The following is a 20,318-nucleotide window of genomic DNA, read 5'->3' on the forward strand; positions in this document are numbered from 1 at the left end:
TAGATGTGTAGTAAGGTTTCGGAATTTTCATTCTCACCGTAGGGGTCAAATGGGGGTCGTAAAACGATGTTTTCCCTACAATGAAAAACCTGGTTCCAAGAACTCCTCTAACGTATTATGCAATAGCCAAATCATCTTTTGAAAGATGTTTTTGGTGTCCTGTGATGTGCAATAAGGTTTCGGAATTTTCCTTCTTTCTACGAAAAAAAAATCTGGTTTTTAGAACTCTAACCTTGATTATAAGTTTGAATGGTTGAAGCTAGTGCCTTTACTTTACACATGTGTATTTTTTGTGACAAGACCTTACATTTGATATCAACTATTTTGACCCTTTGACCTAGATCTTTGAGTTTGATCTACTTTTAAAAACCTTATCCTTGGCCATAACTTTTGAATATTTAGTAAGAGGCATTTAATATTTTACAAAAGAATTCCTTCCCTTGGGTACTAACAACTTTGACCCTCTGACGTTGACCTTAGAGTTTGACCTACTTTGAAAAACTTTACTTTTGCAATAATATTTGAGCAGTTAGAGCTAAGGCTTTCATATTTCACACGTATTTCTTGCGACAAGACCTTCCCTTGGGTACTAACAATTTTGACCCTTTGACCTTGACCTTTGAGTTTGGCTTACTTTTGAAAACTTTATTCTTGACCGTAACTTTTGAATGTTTTGTAAATTGAATTTTATATTTGACAATTGTATTTCTTGTGACAAGATCTTCCCTAGGACACATTTAATTTTGGTCCTTTTGACCTTTACCTTTGAGTTTGACCTTTTTTGAATAAGCTTTAACCTTGGGCATATCCTTTGAACGGTTGGTACTTGGGTTTTCATATTTAACAGGTGTATTTCTTGTGACAAGACCTTTATTTGGGTACCAAGATTTTGGATCTCTTGACTTTGGAGTTTGATTTGCATTTGAAAAACTTTAACCTTCGCTATGAGCTGCTATACAGGGGCATCAGTGTTTCACAAACATACCCTTTCTTCTTCTTACAAAAATTTTCTTTCAAAAATCCTCTTTTAAACATAATTTTCATCATTAAATTCTGTAATTCCAGACTTGTAATGAATTTAATATATGAATTACTTACATAAGAGGCCCATGGGCCAGATGTTCACCTAGTAAGCATTTTATGATCGATGTGACAAATACATGTATGTATTTTGTGTAAATTACAAAATTACAGTTTTTGTTGTGGCTTCTTCCCTGGTAACCCAATTACAAACAGATGTACAAAACCCAGAGCCAGTCTTAGCCAAATCTAACCGTAAAGAAAAATGACCCACCCCCTGCGGGAACTTAAAAAAATCTACTGTATCTAACCTAAGCGGTTTACCAAAAATAGAAATAAGGAACTGGGGAATTAACAATGAATTTGACGAATGAATAAAGAAACTGAACGAGACATTGAATTACCACGAATTTTGAACGAGACAGAGACCGGGATCCATCTCTGTCATCAAAAAAAGGAGCTGCTACGAACCTTGGAGAAGGTTCCAAATCAACTGATCTACTAATGAAATGCTGGACTTTAAATACATCGTGGTCTGGGTGTCTCTCTTATCAAATCAGAATCTACATAACTCAGACAAGGGCGTTTCCCATATCATTATGTAAAACTAAAAAGTTTCCTAATGTATAATGTAGGATCTTAGCTAATCCAAGTTATCGTTATTTATCTACATAGTAAAATCCAATCCTTTCACACTTTTCACATATATTTAGACGTTATATAAAACAGAAAAATAAAATAAAATATTTTACGGTGTGACCGTTTGGGAGAGCGCAGTTGTACTATCAAAACCGTACACACAGCTTACACTAGTAACTTTGATCCGCCTTTTCAAACTTCAAACCGCACGAGACACAGTCTAAACTGTGACGTCACATGACGTCGGAATTTATGGAAACAGCCGGGCAACTGGTTGAACGAGACTAGATCTAGTGCAATTTTAAGAAAATACATTGGAGAGTAGATGCAATTACGTTTTTTGTTTCTTTAAAAGCTTTCTGCAAACTGCAGACCTTTTTTTGCCATAATTGCATGGAATCCTGGTAGAGAGGGAATCTGGGAAGGTTTCACACCAAAATTAGCCTGACGTTTATGTCATTCCGAATGTCCTCTGTTCTTACACGTTAGTCTATTGAGCTCGCTGCGCTCGCTATACATGTAATATAACGATTGTGCCACATTTATCTAAATTAGTTCGAAGAATGCAGTCAAAGAAGTCGAACATCATGACTAACATTCAATCCATTTTTTTAATTTTATTCCCCAAAAAATCATTTTTTGTACTTTATATCAATAAAGGTACATGTAAGCATTTAAATGATGTAAACTTAAATTCTAATTTATAAAATGAAAAAAAAAGTGATTTATTTTTCATTTGTAAAAACTACAATATTTCCTACCTCTTGAGATGAGCGAAGTTATTACACTGTGGAGGTTGCAATATATAAAAAGGCATTTGAAATGGACACACGGCTGCAAACTTTGTCATCTAGGATTATCCGTAATTTCATATGCTCTTTGAAACATGTTTTAGAGAAGCATGTGTTCATTCCATAATCAAGGAAAATCCGGGTTGCCAAAAATTAGACAAATATTAGTATCAGTTTATAAAATACTTACATGTAAATAATCCCATTTCTCCCTGTTGACCTATTTGAATCTTGAAATTGAATCTTGAAATTTCTTATCTAAAAATGATATACTTTTCGAGATTTTGCTTTTTCAACACAATACATAATAAGTTTTCATTAAAACAAAATTCAAAGCATTTACATAACGGATTTACAATGATTCCTGTCGGATTAATGTGTAGATTTATACAACACTCCTCCCCATATCAGTATTTTAATGGAAAATGTACAAAGGTAGGTTCTCATGAAGGATTTCTAAGAGAGGTGTTACTTTTAATTTGTGCAGCATCAGTTTTCAGAAAGTACAACATATGTAGAAATAACTACTTTTTGGAAATTGATTCCTTTCAGGTTGTTGTAATCCGTGATTCCGTTTTTCCGGGTAAGTTACATAAACACATGCTAAAACACCATGATTGCGGATCTTCCTGGTCAACTTATGGTACATATTGAATTATAACATATTATTATAAATACCTCTTAATATTGTGTTCGAATTTAGTCATTTAAAAGGTAGGAATTTTTCATACAATTTAGATATATATTAAAAAAATTGTTAAATGGTTCTTTGATTCATAGCGACGGTATTTTTTTCTCTTAAAAAATATATATATTTATTTTTTATAGTTGTTGTTCCTATGCAACATTACAATTTTTACCTATTTGAAAAATTACGGATTTTCTATTTTTCAGAGGTGTAAAAACTCTCCTTAAAATGGCCCCTGCAATGGTATTCTCTCTCTCTCTCTCTCTCTCTCTCTCTCTCTCTTCCATACAACTCATTTTATATAACAAATTGCATTCTTAAATACAGTAGATTTCGTATTCTAGGCAAGTACTTAATAATACGAATTGCCTCGAAGATTGCAAATCCGGAAGAACATAATTTCTCAATGAACTTTTTTTTTAGATTTTTACATGTAACTCAGAAGTTGGGGCAGTTAACGTTTATAAACCGCGAAGCGGTTTATAAAAAAGCGTAAACTGTTCCAACCCAGTTTATACCGTATTAAATGGGTAGCTATTAACTTCATTCCTTAAAATTTAATTTTCATTCATTTGGTGTAGGAAAAAAAAAGATGATTGTCATTAAAAAATGACTTCAATTTGTACAAAATTTTAATGTAAAGTCAGGCAGATCGATACGTTTTGATGCAAGTCATTGTGACGTAGGCAACCCATTTTATACGATTTAAACTAAATTTTTTATCCAATTAAATACAGCGTTCGAGCAGAATTAAATAATAGGAAAATTAAAAGACTAAAGATTTATATTACTAGTGGACCTTCTAGCGAAATTACGCAATAATAATTTCCTCGCCTTCATTAGGCAAAAACAGTAAACAGAATTAAATTATAGGAAAATTAAAAGGCTAAAGATTTATATTACTAGTGGACCTTCTAGCGAAATTACGCAATAATAATTTCCTCTCCTTCATTAGGCAAAAACAGTAAACCCCTTCTTTGGGAATCTAAAGTATACTCCGCTGATCCTTCCCCGCAAGAAACGAAAAGTACCAATCGCGAAATTAATCACTTAAATGCTGTTATTTTTATATTGCTGAATCAGAGTTAAAATAATCTTTATCAAATGTCAACTTGTAAAGTTATGTAATTGTAATATGACGTCTGTCAATCATTACAATATTTTAAGTTTAAAACAGGAAATTAACGGAATATGTTATTGACATTTTCTATCATGTCAATTTAGGTAAAGATATTCGTCCTTATGGTGGTTGTGTTCTGTCTCTCTCCGACTGAGCTGGACGCTGCATCTGGTATCAATGAAGGCTTACGAGAGAGGTAACGGTTATAGAAATATTTTTAACAACGCTTTAAAAGACAATTTGTTAATTTTGCTACCCTTTTCATTAGAAAAAAAAGTTGGATTGAAAAAATCTTGCATTAACTATGATTTAACTTTAGTATTGTGAAGAAACACGCCGAGGAAAAGAAGAGCGTGAAAAACGTGCAGGTGAATATCTCTCTATCTGTGTGTGTGTGTGTGGGTGTGGGTGTGTGAGAAAGAGAGAGAGAGAGAGAGAGAGAGAGACCAAAGCATTATTTATTTTCCTAATTTTCTCACCTTAATTCTTTATTTATATTTCATTTTCTTAAAAAGAAGTCAGAGTATGACAACATACTAAAGGCTTTAAACAGTGGAACAGTAAATAAACGAGATCTGACTGGTTTGTCAACTAAGGTTCCAGAATAGAGTAAGTTAAACTTTAGTTCCAAATACTGGGAGCTTTTTAGTCTATATATATATATATGCAAGCATATTTTAGGGGGAGAAATTTGATTATTTAAGATATTTAACAGATTTTCAATGCTTTCTTCCTATCTCAGAATATCATGACTTCTACACAAAAATTTCTTCTACTTAGACTGTTTTGGCTATTTTTTTAAATGCTTTTATATATTTCAAGCTAAAAGGAGAAGGGAAAAAATCGCCTTTCAGCGGCAACGCCCTAAATGTGTTTGTCTGGCTTTAAATAAAGAAATGCATTTTGTGCAATGTTTTATATTATGATATATGATAAAGGATTTTACATTCATAATACAAGTGGGTGATTAATAATGCTGCTGAATAAAGATGGTCTTTGATATAAATCACTGACTTTTTATCGCCGAGGCAAGCATCCTCTTCAGAAATCTTACTAAAGGTGGCTATCTGTTCAGGTACTCAATTGTCAGTTAGTTGCAATTTTAATTGTTTACAATTGGTTACAATTTTGGAAAACATTCTGGTATGAATCCAAGCTTTGTGCTCAAGTGTCTATTGTCATCGGTGAAATTAAGTGCAGAATTGCACTGCATATACTGTCGCCCAAAGGTACACATTGTTACCCATGGAAAATATATACCCGAACACACCGTTAACGAAGACGAAGATTGATGAAACAAATTCAGTTGTTGGGTGATTGTAACTGCTTTCTCGAGAATATTTCACTCAAAAAATAACGAAATTCCTCTAAATTTTCATTTAGATGCTGCTTGGACCTCCCACTTTCTACTGCTGTATTAGCTTAACACTGGAAAATGTGAGCATTTGAAAAAAAAAATGTACCAAAATGTTAGTCAGAGACAGGTTCAAACTCCCCCTCACCCCTATAGGATTTTCGAGTTTGGTCATTTTATTTCTTGTGTCCAAGTCTCTTTGGATGTCCCCACCCACTTTTAAAATCGTTGGTACGGGCTTGTAAAACATAAAATTTGAGGTTTCATTGTGAGTCCTCAATTGCTACATGTTAAAGATAATGCAAAAGTATACATATTAATAATAATAACTCATTTAAATTCATTTATGTAATGGTATGTAATTTCTAATTGCTCTCTTATTTTTTTTTTTTTTTCATTATTAGTCAATGATGGGGTCAATTACATTAAAAAGTAATTAATGAAATTACAATTACTTTGTCTTTTTCTTCAATTAAATAATAAATAAATTACAGTGCCTGTTAGACATGTAATTAATTAAGTTACTAATGCTTTGCAAAAGTAATTAAATTACAATTTTCTTGTTTGCAAATTTTTATGAAACTTGTTCATGAACACAGAACATGGTATATGTATTTACCCCACCTCTGTTGATTTTTCTATGAAATCCTGGCTTACGATTGGTTGAAATCTGTCACGTGAAGGGGGTGTATTACTTATACCTAGTCGCTTGAGAATCAATACATGGTCGATACGGAGTTGTCGTTCTTTTGTAACGTTCGAACAACTCGAGTTCACGCGATTTGCCGAGTGTCTGTTGACAATGTTACAGTTAACTAATGTAAGTAACGAAGATGGAACCTTTTTCTCCTTTTACTGAAAGTCTTGAAAACTGTCAGTACGTTATTACAGCACGAAACACTCGCAAAACAACATTACGTCACACAACGTGACGTCATAATAGGCATTGTATGAGTGATGAAACATATATATAGTGAGAAAAACAATCTTACAAACCACAGACAATGCATAAATATTTTATCGGTGGGGTAAATTCGTTACATAGTTTTGTAGTGACAGGGTACGGGATGATACCTGGTTAGTAAATTCCATACCTGGCTCGGCTTCGCCTCGCCAGGTATGAAATTTACTAACCAGGTATCATCCCGTACCCTGTCACTTCGCCTCGCCAGGTATGAAATTTACTAACAAGGTATCATCCCGTACCCTGTCACTAAAAAACTATGTAACTAATACTGCTCACCTCTGGGCTAACTATAAATGGTCAATTACTACTTTCTTCCAATTACTTGGAAAAAGATAATTAATTACACTCAATTACAATTACTTTTTTTTTCAATTACTTCATCTCTATTCTTAGTTATGCAATCGAATCTCACAGAAAGATTATCATAGTCTTTCTTTTAAATAGACTTAGGAGTAATAATTTATATTTAAAACACACACACACACACACACATGACAAAAATATATACCTTTGATAATGCTGAAGATTCTTCGAACTGATTCCAACAATGGAGCTAACCTCTGACGAATTGAGTTTGTCGAATATGTTCATCATTAATCATTTTCACTGGTATTTATTCTTAACTTTAAAGGGTCAAAGTCGAAATATGATTTTTCTGACCTTGTATGAAAAACATTTGTTTTGACATTTTAGAAATATTTATATTAACAGGCATTTATATTGTACCCAACTTGTGATATTTGGGACTTTAGTTTAATGACCGTCATGCAGAAAGATATATTTCTAAAATCCTATATTTCATTAAAATCAGATTATAATTGATACATCTGTATGTACAGTACATTATTTAGGGCAAAGATTTTATTTGGTTTGGTTGGAGCGCCCTTACTGTTCTTTTCACAATTAGACAGGAAGTATTTTTAGTAATGTCTTATTACAATTTTATCGATAGTTTGAAATTTCGGTGAGTCGTGATCTGACAAGCTTATGCTGGACGTATGTCGTACATTTCGTATCCATGGCCGCAGGAACTGGGGGCACAGGGGGGCCGCCCCCTCCCCCCCCCCCAATAAATTTGCCGATATATAGATTAATAGATTACTATAGTAAACATAGATAATATATGCTTGTGCTCCCTCAATAAAAACGTCTGTTAACTTTTTTTTTTGGTCAAGGAATTTTTGGGAGTTGACCTTTTTTTTTTTTTTTTTTTTTTTTTTTTTTTTGCTTGCCAGGAAATTTTTGGAAGTGACCCCTCAACTGTCAACTGAAAAATGTATGGCTGTGCCCTCCCAAACTGAAATTGCTTCCTACGGGCCTGGTATCAGATCAAAGAGTTAGCTTTGGAAAAGTCGAAAATTTCACAGCCTTAAATTGTTCCAAGATAGATGGGATAGGATGACGCCATGTCATTGTTTGTCAGAAATATCTAAAAGTCCAAACTTGTGGTGAAATTGTCCTAATTTAATACAAAATATCTATCAAGTTTTATAGGTTGAAAATTACTTTTCTGTATATAGATGCTGAATGCTCTACATCGCTTTTACAGTAAAACACGTTTAAAGAAAAATGCCAGGGACGAATAAGTTTGACTCGTTATAAACGTAAAGTAATTCGATATATCCCTCAAGTTTACAATATAATCTAGAACCATTGAGAATGAAAATCGCTTTGTTGTAAGCGTGAATTCATTATAAGCAAGTTCCCTATATCCGTTTTTTACTGTATTTTTCTTTGAAATTTCAGAGACCAGCTCATTGAAATCTAAAATTTTCACCCTGGTAAGAAGCATCTTAATATAATGTACACATGAAGTTAATTTGCTCAAACTGTGCCCCTCTCTCCACCACCACCACCACTTGGCTGTTTCCATAAATGGACAGATTAGGAAAGATAACTTACATGTACTGAAATCAGGAATAATGTCTTAAACATGAAAATACAGGATGAAAAGTTTACAAAACATGGAAATTTTCGCCCCCTTCGCCCTTATCACAGGTGGGCAAATTTAAAATGGGGCGAATTCAAAGAACACAGCAGAACTAAGACTGGGCGAATCTAAAACGGGGCAAAATTGTTTGCAAGTCCGAAAGTTCGAAAATAGCACGGGGCAAAAATAACACTGTATACAGTATATGTTATTTTAGTTCATAATTTGTCAAACAATGTGCAAATTTAACAAATATGTACATAAATAGAGAGTATGGGTTGGAAAATTTATGGTTTCTTCTGCTGTTTAATGTTTTGGAATTTCATGATGGTCACATGTGCCTTCATGGATTTTTGTCCTTTATTGTAAAAATAAATAACTTATAATAATGAACACGTCTACAACTGTAAAATTCCTCCACATACAAGGAAAACCATTGTCAAGGTCATAATGTTAGAGATTAAATTATACTTGAACCTTCATATCTTTTAATATGCTCAGAGTTTATAATTCATAATTATCCTACTTATTTTCAAAGCAGCCTTTCATAAATTCTAATGCGTTATAAAATAACCTAATTTAAAAAAGTTCTAACTTTTTAAACTGTTGATCCCATTAATTAATGCAATGACATAAAATTCATGGTGCTTCAAGTTTTACTACATGTAACCTCAAATGCAAATCATATCTTTAAAATGAATATTCTTGTCAATGTATTGATCAAACTTTCCTTTTTCTATCATGCTTTTAGTCAGTTGGAGTTTATTAATTCTTTTTAATGAATTCCTTACAAAAATAATAGCTGAGTAAAACCTTTAATTCTCCCTTAAAAGAAAACATCTAAAGCATGATTACATGTATGGTTTTCAAAACTTTTTATCTGCGTCAAATAAAAAATTAAAAACTTTTATATAAAATATGATGATTTCTCTTCTCTTTCATTCATAATCAGAATATCACTGTCTTGGATGACTTAATTGCTAGCACAAGCTCAACATACATGTAAAGTTTGAAATTTAGTGAACTTTGTGAATGTCATCTGTGATTGTCAGCAACACACGTTTTTCAGACTTGCACAAAGCTTTTGGCTTGATATCAAATACATAACTTCTTGTAATACATATTATGCATCTGTTTCTGAACCACTCCTCTTCTTGGTGCTTGTCACTGTTTCAAGTTCATCTGCAAGTTACAAAAATATCATCTCTTCCTAGTTATTTAGATTGATCATTTTTAAAGCATTGTGAGAGTACTGCATAAGCAATAGTGAGTATCCTACCAGTATGGGCATAATTTCTTTAAGAAATCATCTAACCAGACTGAAATGCATACTAAAGGTGTTATTTTCTTGGTATGACGAGAACCTCAAATCCTCTACAAAATGTTAAATTTCAAAGTACACTATCATCATCATCATGTTCATGTCTTCAACCACCAAATCAGTAGGGCTTGGACAATACATTTTTTTCTATATCGATACGTATCCCGATATTTGAGCCACGATACAATATGTATCATGATATGTTTATTTTGTTATAAATCTTCTTTTTGTATTGAAATGAACAAAATATTTCTTAACAAATCAGAATAATTTATTCAAAGAAGTTGTATATCTTGTAAAACAAAATTATTTTACACAAGTGGTGTTAATTATTGTGTATTTCATATTTATATTTATATTTAGCATATTTATTTTATAAATTAAACTCAAAATGTTAAGTAAACAAAGAAAAACATAAGTCAGAAATTTTTTTGCGATATTTCGATATTTCCTCATACGTATCGATATCCGTATCATTATCACACAGAATCGATATTATCGATATCTCGACATATTGTCCCAGCCCTACAAATCAGATCACCACAAATCAAAATTTTTCCATTAAAGCACAAAAATTATACTAGTATTCCACTAAAAAGTTACATGTATTTTACAGTCCCAAAAATTGGCTCAATTTATGCATGTGTCTACAAAAATGTATGGAAAACAAAGGAGGACAAACTGTCCAACAGACAGAGGGACAGACTAATGAACATGAAACCTTTAATCCCTTCCCACTTCACTGTTAGTGATTACTGATAACTCTTTTGTTAAAGAAAGTAGGAAAAGTACATCAGATTATCAAAACATGGGACATTTAAAATAGTCGAACAGTCTTCTCTGACACTGATTTTAGCCGAAACTGTTCATTATTTGATATCCTTTTTAGATTATTGCCGAGATCAAAGAAATGCCATGGACATTATTCTCCAATAAATCACGAACGTCATCAAAAAATTATCAGATCAGAAACACATGTCAAATCTGTACAGTTGAAATAAATATTTCACTGCATAATCTAATACTTATTTAGACCACATCGATGTGACGTCTTCCATAGTCTAAACGTGTGTATTGCCTGAAACAGCTGATAAATATCGTTTTTATAGCCAAGTAGGGCTGTTCTACGGACCTCCCCACAACATTTACACTCCCGTGATTTTACTGATAAATCAATGAAATAGACAACTGGTTTAGTTATTTTTTATTCATAAAAATTAATCAATATATGTTACAAGCAAATTTATAAATAATTAAAGGATATTTTTAATCCAACAAAAGCTGAAATCGTCTGCATTTTATGCAATCGATTGACCCTCTGGTGTTAAATGGAACAGCGAAATTGCGACATGGTGACCTAATTCGTTTCTCTATAGAGAAAACGATCAACTGTATTTTAGAGCCGTTAGTAGAATAGAAATAAAGTCCTTGTTGTCGTGAATGATGCAGGATAACCTCCTCGGTCTCGAAATGTTGTCTAAAATACAAAAGCCTTGGCTAACACCTCGGCTTTTATATTTCAGACAACATTTCTCGACCTCGGAGGTTATCCTGCAACATTCACGATAACGCGGACTTTATAAATTTCTTAAATTAAACGTAAAGAAGTCATTATTTTGAAACTTACCAGTTAGATCTTGTGCTGCTCATTGAACCAAATGCACAGTTCTCTCCAACTCTTTCATAGAATTCTTCCCTCTAGTTATGTTCATTTTAATGGCTTCCTGTAAAAAGATGTATCAGATTGTACCTTTTTCTTTTATAACTACATGTATGCAGCCAATGTGAATAATAATATACTAAGAGCACATAAAAATGAAAAAAATTTAGAATTCTTCTTCAAAACAAATTGCACCTTTTGAAATTTCTTTTAGTCACTGTAAAGCACAAAACTATAAATGAGCACTATGCAGATTAATGGCCATGACTTGAACATGTTGAATTTTTAAAAATGAATTTACCTGATATGCTATATTTGTATCTTGTTGACAATTAATAGCTCCTGAGAATATAAGTTTTTCGAAAGTTCATACATATTTCATATAAAATGGTGAACATATAGCTTTTTCAATGTATGCACTGTGTCTTTGCTTACATATATATTCAATTGCCTACTTGTCACCTTGCTGTGCGATAGATTAAAACAAAAATTCTGAAAATTCCAATGTTAAAATTAATCAAATTGTGGTTCAAAGCCTTATTCTCGCCATAAGGGCTAACACTGTAAACGTGGATACTTTTACTGGGTAAAATTTTGTGATTTCCATGGAATAAAGGGTTTGTGTGGGAGTTACTTTGGAGGAAGTGAAGGAATTTACAAAATGTGTTTAATTTCTTTGTTGTTTAGTATGGTACCTTATATGAAACCGTTTGCATGGTTATAAATTTTGCGAAACTTCACAAAATGCAAAGAGATTGTGTGAAATTTATATTTAGATCAAGTGAACTTAAACATGTTAAAAGACTCATGGATGAAGTAAAGTATATCATTGATGATTAAATGATGATAAACTGCTACATTTTTCAACACTATTAGAATAAAAATATTCATTCATTCATTCATTTACCTCATCTTGTATATTCTTGTTGAGTTCAAAATCTTGTCGGATAAATTTTTGCAGTTGCTGCCTTTGATTTTGGTCAGGAATTTTTCTGACAAGTCTAAGCATCTGTTTGTACATCTTTAGCACCTCTGACCGTAAGATAAACTGTAAGATTAAACATAAATAAAGATTATTTGAGCGCAAAGTTGGGGAACAGAGAAAGTTCATAACAATTTCTATATTAAGTTTTTCATTGCAACCAAAATATACATCATTAGAAAAGAACCTCCAAATGAACTTTTTGTTTGAATAGATATGGACATGTTCTAAAAAATATTATTGTGCTGAGTTGTCACTGTCACTTGCCAATGATATAAGACAGACATGTAAGGCCTAAATGATGTCTTCTGTAAACTTACAAACTTATAGAGGAAATTCAGACTGAGGTTGATAACACGCAATGTACTCTAATGTTATCTGTCTCTCCAAAAAAGCGTGCACAGCCCTGAGGTAATTAACCTCCTAAACAGTAAACATGTGTTTGTTTGTTGAGTACGCACCCGTTCTAAAGACATCACATTCCTCGGCAACCGGCGTGACATTGTTCATTTGTTGACAGTAATTTAGCGGCAAGCGGTAAATCTAGTCTTCCCGACTCCCGACGCCCGACTCCCGATGGTCCCGGATTTTGGTTTTTTGGCGATTTCTTTTTTATCGGTGCACAGAAATTCTTCAAACTTTTCAGGCACATTTTCTAAGTTTAAATGAATTCATTAATACATAGAAACCGTAACAAATTTACGCATTTTATACTGAATCAGCAGTATCACCTGCCAAAAAGCGGTAAATCTAGTCCTCTGTTATAAATGCGAAAACCAAAGACGGACATCGATACTTAACGGAGACGCGAGGTTTCGTAGATATTAAAGATAATCAAAAAATATTGATGGTTTGAACATATTTTATTGTATAAATAATATACAAATTGTTTGAACACAAGTTCTAACAACTTACGAGTTTCTCACCATAAATGACTACAACTGTCAAGGTCTATATATAGAAAAAAAAATATTGATATACAAACATGTTTGTTTTAAATCCAAGCTATAATAACTTTGTTGTGCCAGGAAATACTGCTAGATGATTCATAAATCGTATGCATGTTATATATATATATATATATATATATATATATATATATATATATATATATATATATATATATATATATATATATATATATATATATATATAGATATATATATATATATATATATATATATATATATATAAATCTATTGCATTTCGTTAAGGTAAACATTTAATTAAAAAAGCAAACGTAATTCCAAAGATGTGGCTAAAATGAAATATAAAATAAAATATTTTAATTAGATTGAAAATTATAGAATACATGTATTACATAAAAAATGTTCTAGATAGAAAATTCCCTCCGATACAAAGCTTTTGAATTTAGAAAGAAACGATTGTATAATTAACTATAATTAAAAAAAAAAAAAGGAAAAACTTAAAATAAATAAATAAATAAAAAGTTAATTCATGGAGTATTTGAAAGAAAAAGAAGAAGAAAAAATTAAAATAAAAAAAGGAGGGGGGACTCTGATGTAGAACCACGTCCACGTCGTAGAGCCTGGGAACACAAACATGTTGTGACAAAGAGTTCAACAAGAAGAAAAAACCGGAAAGTGTGTGTGTGTGTGTGGGGGGGGGGGGGGGTTGTGCATGCAAATTAACTGGCATGTAAATGAGCTTTTCCTCATATTTCTTTAAAAATCTATACTTCAATTTGTTGTATTTAATCGCGATTCTACGAAAACATCGATGTCCGTCTTTGGTTTTCGCATTTATAACAGAGGACTAGATTTACCGCTTTTTGGCAGGTGATACTGCTGATCCAGTATTAAATACGTAAATTTATATAGGTTTTTATGTATTAATGAATTTATTTAAACTCAGAAAAGGTGCTTGAAAAGTTTGAAGAATTTCTGTGCATCGATAAAAAAGAAATCGCCAAAAAACCAAAATCCGGGACCATCGGGAGTCGGGCGTCGGGAGTCGGGAAGACTAGATTTACCACTTGCCTAATTTAGCATGTATATAATTTAGAGTTATCTCTCTTTATGTAACCAGTGTAAGTAATTAAATGTTTCAGTTTCAATGTTTTATTTTATAATTATTTCTGTTGTGTGTGTTTACATTTGTGTTGTCATGTGTGAATGTCCACGTGTGAGTATTTATGTTTACTAGTGTGACGTACTTGACCATTTCCGGTTTGACCAGTTCTATTTCTATTAATAACTTTTTACTAACTTTCCCGCGACTAAATGTTTTCCATGCACACTCGGCGCTACACCCTTTACGGGGATAGACGTTATATTGTATTAGAGCTGATTAACAAGTGGTGCTTGGTAAATATATTTATTTTATATACATATTTCTTATTATCTTTGTAATTAAAAGTAAAGTCATCAAGTATTTGTAAATGTTTATTAATTATTATGACTTTATTTCAGGTTTTTCTTATATATATTACAATAATTAAAATCTTGGTCAAACCTTACTACTGACTTATGTCTTACTGAAGAACCTGGAATCTACCGACATGGTTTACATTTATGCTATTTTTTCCTGTTCGACTCCAACCCAAAAATTTTTGCTGTACAAAATGAGTGATAAACTAGCTGAAAAATAACTTGTACCCTCTTTTTTTTTTTTTTTTTTTTTTTTTTTTTTTTTTTTTGTTTGAATATATCTTATTGAATACATCAAAAGGATTGGAAACAAGTTTTTATAGCCTAATACTTGTTTGTAGTCAATAAAATATATTTATTATAATTAACACTTACTTAGTTCCAAACTAGGCCTAGTTCCTCTCCTAATATATTTTAATACATGCATGTCGCCATGGTCACGGAAATTCCAAAAAAATAATACATCTTCATGTTTTCTACATGCAATGGCGTACCTACATGAACCATGTTTGCTTGTAGCCTATATTATTTTGAAAAATATAATAAAATAAATAAATAATTATTAAAAAATGAAAATGATGAAAGTAATAAACGTACAGTATTATATAAAACTGAACTTATATCTTAAAAATATGTTATGTTTATGTATTACATAAAGAATTTACAAATTTGCAGTGCACAATAAGTTACATTGTACCTCCTTCCTAATCACACTAATAATATTCAGTGTTGTTCTGATTTATCATGTTTATTTAATAACATCTCTTAAATTAATTCTTAAATGTACAATTTTGTGTCATTAAACAGTTTTATTTTTTCCTGGAAAAATACAAATAGAAGTGCAAAAATTGGTGTTTTTTTAAGTCAAGTATTATGGTTGAATGAATATTTAAAGACGCTTTAAAAAAAAATCGTACCCCCCCCCCCCGCCCTTATAAAAAAAAAATAATTAGTAAGAATATACCAGGGCATTTCTATATTTTAATTGTTACCTTTCGGTGTTCCATGAAGTTTTTTTTTTCAATTTTTATTACCTTACTTAACTTTTGGAAACTTTTGCAAAAAACATTGCCAAAACTTGTCATACGGGCCATACATTTAAAATTTAAGAATGCTTCTAAACTACGATAGCCCCTATTTTAAAGTTTAAAAAAAATAATAAAAATTTAATAATACTTTTATTCGTGCCACCTTGTATGCCTAATTCTAATGACACGTCTAGATTTTGTGTCTATTTGAACGTCGTGTATACTGTAATTGGGGAATATTTCCTTTATTTTGGGGGACAACTCGCTTTGACTGTGGTCGAACTCCTTGGTGTCAGATCTCCTGACGTAGATTCTAGATCTATCTGTCGTGGCTGTACAGTGTATATAATTCCAAAGGAAAAGAAGATTATAAAAATTTACAACTTTATTAATATTCAACAAGGCGTCGCATGGAAGTGATATTTACAAACAACAGTCACCAGTTACAAATAAAATTAAAAATAATTGAATTTTATAAAGATATATACCTATTAATCTAAAACCTGGTGAATGTATAAAGAAGGGTGAACAATATGTGTAACAAAATACCCTCTAAAGTTCATTCAAAATAATTTTAACAATCGAGGAAACTCAAACTTACTGTATTTCGTCGATTAAACGTTAACGATAGTGGATTTTGATTTTTACCGCTTTTTTTTTATGGTTTCTTTGACCTTTATTTCTAGTAATTTCATTGCTTTGCGGCATCAGGGACGAAGGAATTTCTAAATAATTCTGATTCTGCATCTTGGAATGATATGATCCTGTTTATTACGGTTATATTATATGGATACATTTACTTTCTTATTGGGGACAATACTGTGCAGTTATGCAAATATTCAGATGTGAATTTTGAACATACTTAGACAAGCAGGTAGTATCGGGTGGGGGGGGGGGGTGCCCCCTCCTTTTGTTTCAAACATAATCTTTTACTTTGAAAATGTTCGTTGAAAGGCTGATTCCCCCTTTTTGTTGCAGTATAGTCAAATTAGGGTAATGTGGTAATGCATGCATTTGGTTATGAAAGAAGATAGAATCTAACACTCCCCCCCTCCCCCCCCCCCCCACGAAATAGTTTTTTTTTTTTCAATCTTATACGTCAATTATTTTTTTTTAATTTAATTTAATTTAATTTAATTTTATTTATTTATTTATTTATTTATTTACTTTTTTTTTTTTGCTTGTCGGCAGTAAGTTGTACTTTTCAAGCTCTTTTTTTCTTGATGAAAAGGAGGGTCTCTTTTGGATCTTTTCTTCTTTTTTTTTTCTAAAAATAGTCTTGCTGTAGTTTTAATATGTAAATATTGATTTGGATATGCTGCTTGTCCCCCTCCCCCATTTGTTGTTGTTGTACGGTGAAACATACGCAAATTCCAGCATTTGGAAGAAACACCCCTCCCCACCCCAAAGAAAACAAACACACACTCACACACTTTGCAAACCTTATCCGCCCTTGTTTCTCCTTTTTTACTTCTACTCAACCTCACCGTCACGGTAGCTCAGTCGGTAGCCCAGGTCGTGCGTTCGAATCACGGCCGCGACTAACCTAAGTCGATAAAAAAAAAAGGTAGCAGCTGTTCCTTCGCCAAGAGCTCGGCACTTTGAAGTGAAAGTTGCGAGTCCTTCGGATGAGACCTTAAAAACCGAGGCCCTGTGTCACGGTAGGCGTTGGCGCGATAAAGAACGCAGCTAGGTTAAGGACTCCCATATATACGTCAGCCTATGCAGAGGTTCGGGAAAGCTATTATGACGTCACGTTAAATCAATACAAATGAATGCTGTATGTTCTTTTTAAACCCACTAAATACTTTCGTTTCTTATAAACATTATAAAGATAAATGGGTGTGCAACTTATCTTGCCATAATAGCGCTTAGCGTAAGTAGAATGAAAACCAGTTTGATCTCGTTGTACTTACTAAGATGACGTCATTTCTTAGTTTGACACGCAGTTTCTCTGTACTTGAGGCGTGGATCAAGCTTTTATCGTAGCTTGTAAAAATAAAAATAGATACGAAAAACGCGTAGTCGGACCAAAAGAGAGACATATCCTGAAATATATTAATCCACATTTTACTGTCAAACTAAATTGATAATGTGTAGACTTTATTAGTGACACGATTGCGGTGTTTTTCTTTGAAGTTTGCTGTTCTGTATTAGCAATACAGAACGGAAATACAGTGGGCGGAGCTACTTTCCGTTCTGTATTAGCTCTGTATAGTGTCTTGTATTAGCCAACTGTTCTGTATCTAAAATACAGCACGGTCTAAAAATAGATCTGATTCAATTCATCAAAAGCACGTACAAATAGTAAATGCTGATTTTTTTTTCCTTTTATAAATTTGAAGAAATATTTCCTTAGGAATGTAAAATGTCAAAATTTCTCAATCACTTTTAAAAAAATTATTCCACACAGAATCTACACGTTATTTCGATCCAAACGAAAAGGAAAATTCGCAATTATGGAAAACATCCTATGTTGGAGAAATTTCTGAAAACCTGCTTGCTTTCCCTGCTTTTTGTGTCCCCTTCAAAATAGTAAAGCCAATGGGTTCGCGGATGCAGCATACATTACGTGAAATTCGCACTCCCCCTCCCCCCACTTTCCACTCTTCTCGTATAAACTAAATCAAGCCTATTTTTCAGGATTTTTTTTTTAAATTTCATCTTAAATCCTTATCGCTGACGACTGCCGCACATCTCTTTCACTTCGTTTTTAATGTCGCATTTCAATAAGAAAATAAAAATCCGTAACATCAAAGTCCATCGAAAAACTGTATCGCCTGTATGTGTATCTATAGTTAACTGAGATTTTAAGACCCCTGAAATAAATTCGGATCAGGTTAAATCGTCACCTTATCAATTAAGACTGACTTCGAGTCTGTTACGTCTACCCCGTTGTCAAAACTAATCTGACTAAATCTTATATATACTGCGGATGTATACTCCCCGTCGAGGCCTCATCTACAGAAAGAACAAACGAACTCTGGCGGAAGTTTGGATGCTGCACAGGTATGAAGTGGGCGGTGCTTTTTTTTTTTTTTTTTTGATTGATCGTGTCTCAAATCATTTAGAGAACTCGACAGGTTCTGTATCGTAGATACAAATTTGGGGTGGAGACTCGTGCTACGCACTTGTCCACCCCAAATTTGTATCTACGATACAGTGCCTGTCTCGTTCTCTAAATAATACACAAAGCCGTGGGGAGTACATATGTACAGTAACATGCTAAAATGACAGGTCCAGCCCTTCGAAAATATCAAAAGTTCAACGATATCAGTTTCACTATAAATTCTGAATTTTTAAACATGTGTAGCTATTATACCTACTATTCTGAAAAGTGCTGGGAGCTGGTTGTGCATTGTTTATTTATTCCGTAATGTAACATTATTTCAATGCGTATTACATTTTTGTCTGGAGTTTATAGAAAGACAGCTAAATTTTAAACAATTCTCGAGCATGAGGAAGTTGCTCCCAGCATTTTTCGTGTTAAGGAATTTGTCTCAAAGAAAACACAATCAATTTCATAGTGGAAAGATACCAGTATATCGTTGAACTTTTACGATCTTATATCTTCTAATTTTAAACCTGTCACGTGACAAATAGCTGATGTAAGCGAAGTCGCTTTGACCGAACTCAGCAGAGACTCGATATATACATGTGCAAACACCACAAATAACATTTATCAAAAGTAATGCTGTTAAAAAAAATTTTTAAATTGTATTCATTTTCCCTGAATATATTAAGGCGTATATCTCATTGGCGTCCTTAACCTAGCTGCAAACCCAGTAAAGGTCTAAATTTGAAGCCCTTCACCGGTATATGGTGACGTACGTCTCTATATGAGTGAAAAATTCTCGAATGGGACGTAAAACAACATACAATCAATCAATCAATCTACTCAACCTCAACATCGGGTGATCCTGTTACAACCCATTTTTTGCCAGAATATGTTATAGTCATTGAGTAATCAAGGCCTGAAAGGCCTGAGAGTCGACTCGCTCTTAAGTTACATGTATACGGAGAGCAGTTTTATACAGCATAACAAATGCAGATACGTGCAAAATGAACTTTTCCAGATCATTCTATTTTAATGAAAAAAATGAGCACTTTATTGGTTTGTTAATCTGCTTGGAAATATTTCTACGGATCCATTCTTTATACATTGTAGTGTTCAGCAAAAAGACTACTTTTTAGTTCAAAGCGAAACGTGTTTGTAATAAACCAGAATGAATCGGAGGAAGGTAAGTTGGAAATTTACACCACACCTTACATAAAGTTAATTATCAACTTATAAGTGGTTGAATATGAGGTCTCTATCTTAGTTTGTGAAAAAAAATATAGTAAAGGTTAAGCCTGCAAAAAGACAAATAAAACATATAAAACAAGAGGTACTTTGATCGATCTCACAAAATTATACCCACGCTACAG

At 32.6% G+C, this 20,318-nt stretch overlaps 1 protein-coding gene across 1 annotated transcript; it reads right to left on the bottom strand.

Moving 5' to 3' along the window:
• Positions 1-9,397: 9,397 nt before the first annotated feature.
• LOC133178841 (LYR motif-containing protein 2-like) lies at positions 9,398-12,996 on the bottom strand. The gene is made up of 4 exons (XM_061313516.1): positions 12,934-12,996; positions 12,398-12,538; positions 11,458-11,554; positions 9,398-9,691 (listed from the first exon to the last, which is right to left on the bottom strand). The coding sequence occupies exons 1-3, from the start codon at positions 12,973-12,975 to the stop codon at positions 11,477-11,479; spliced, it is 261 nt and encodes an 86-aa protein (XP_061169500.1). The 5' UTR covers positions 12,976-12,996; the 3' UTR covers positions 9,398-9,691; positions 11,458-11,476.
• Between the last annotated feature and the right edge of the window lie 7,322 nt (positions 12,997-20,318).

The sequence above is a fragment of the Saccostrea echinata genome, unplaced genomic scaffold (genome assembly GCF_033153115.1).
Source record: "Saccostrea echinata isolate AGI-Se365-2 ecotype Australia unplaced genomic scaffold, CSIRO_AGI_Sech_v1 ptg000003l, whole genome shotgun sequence".
Lineage (NCBI taxonomy): Eukaryota > Metazoa > Mollusca > Bivalvia > Ostreida > Ostreidae > Saccostrea > Saccostrea echinata.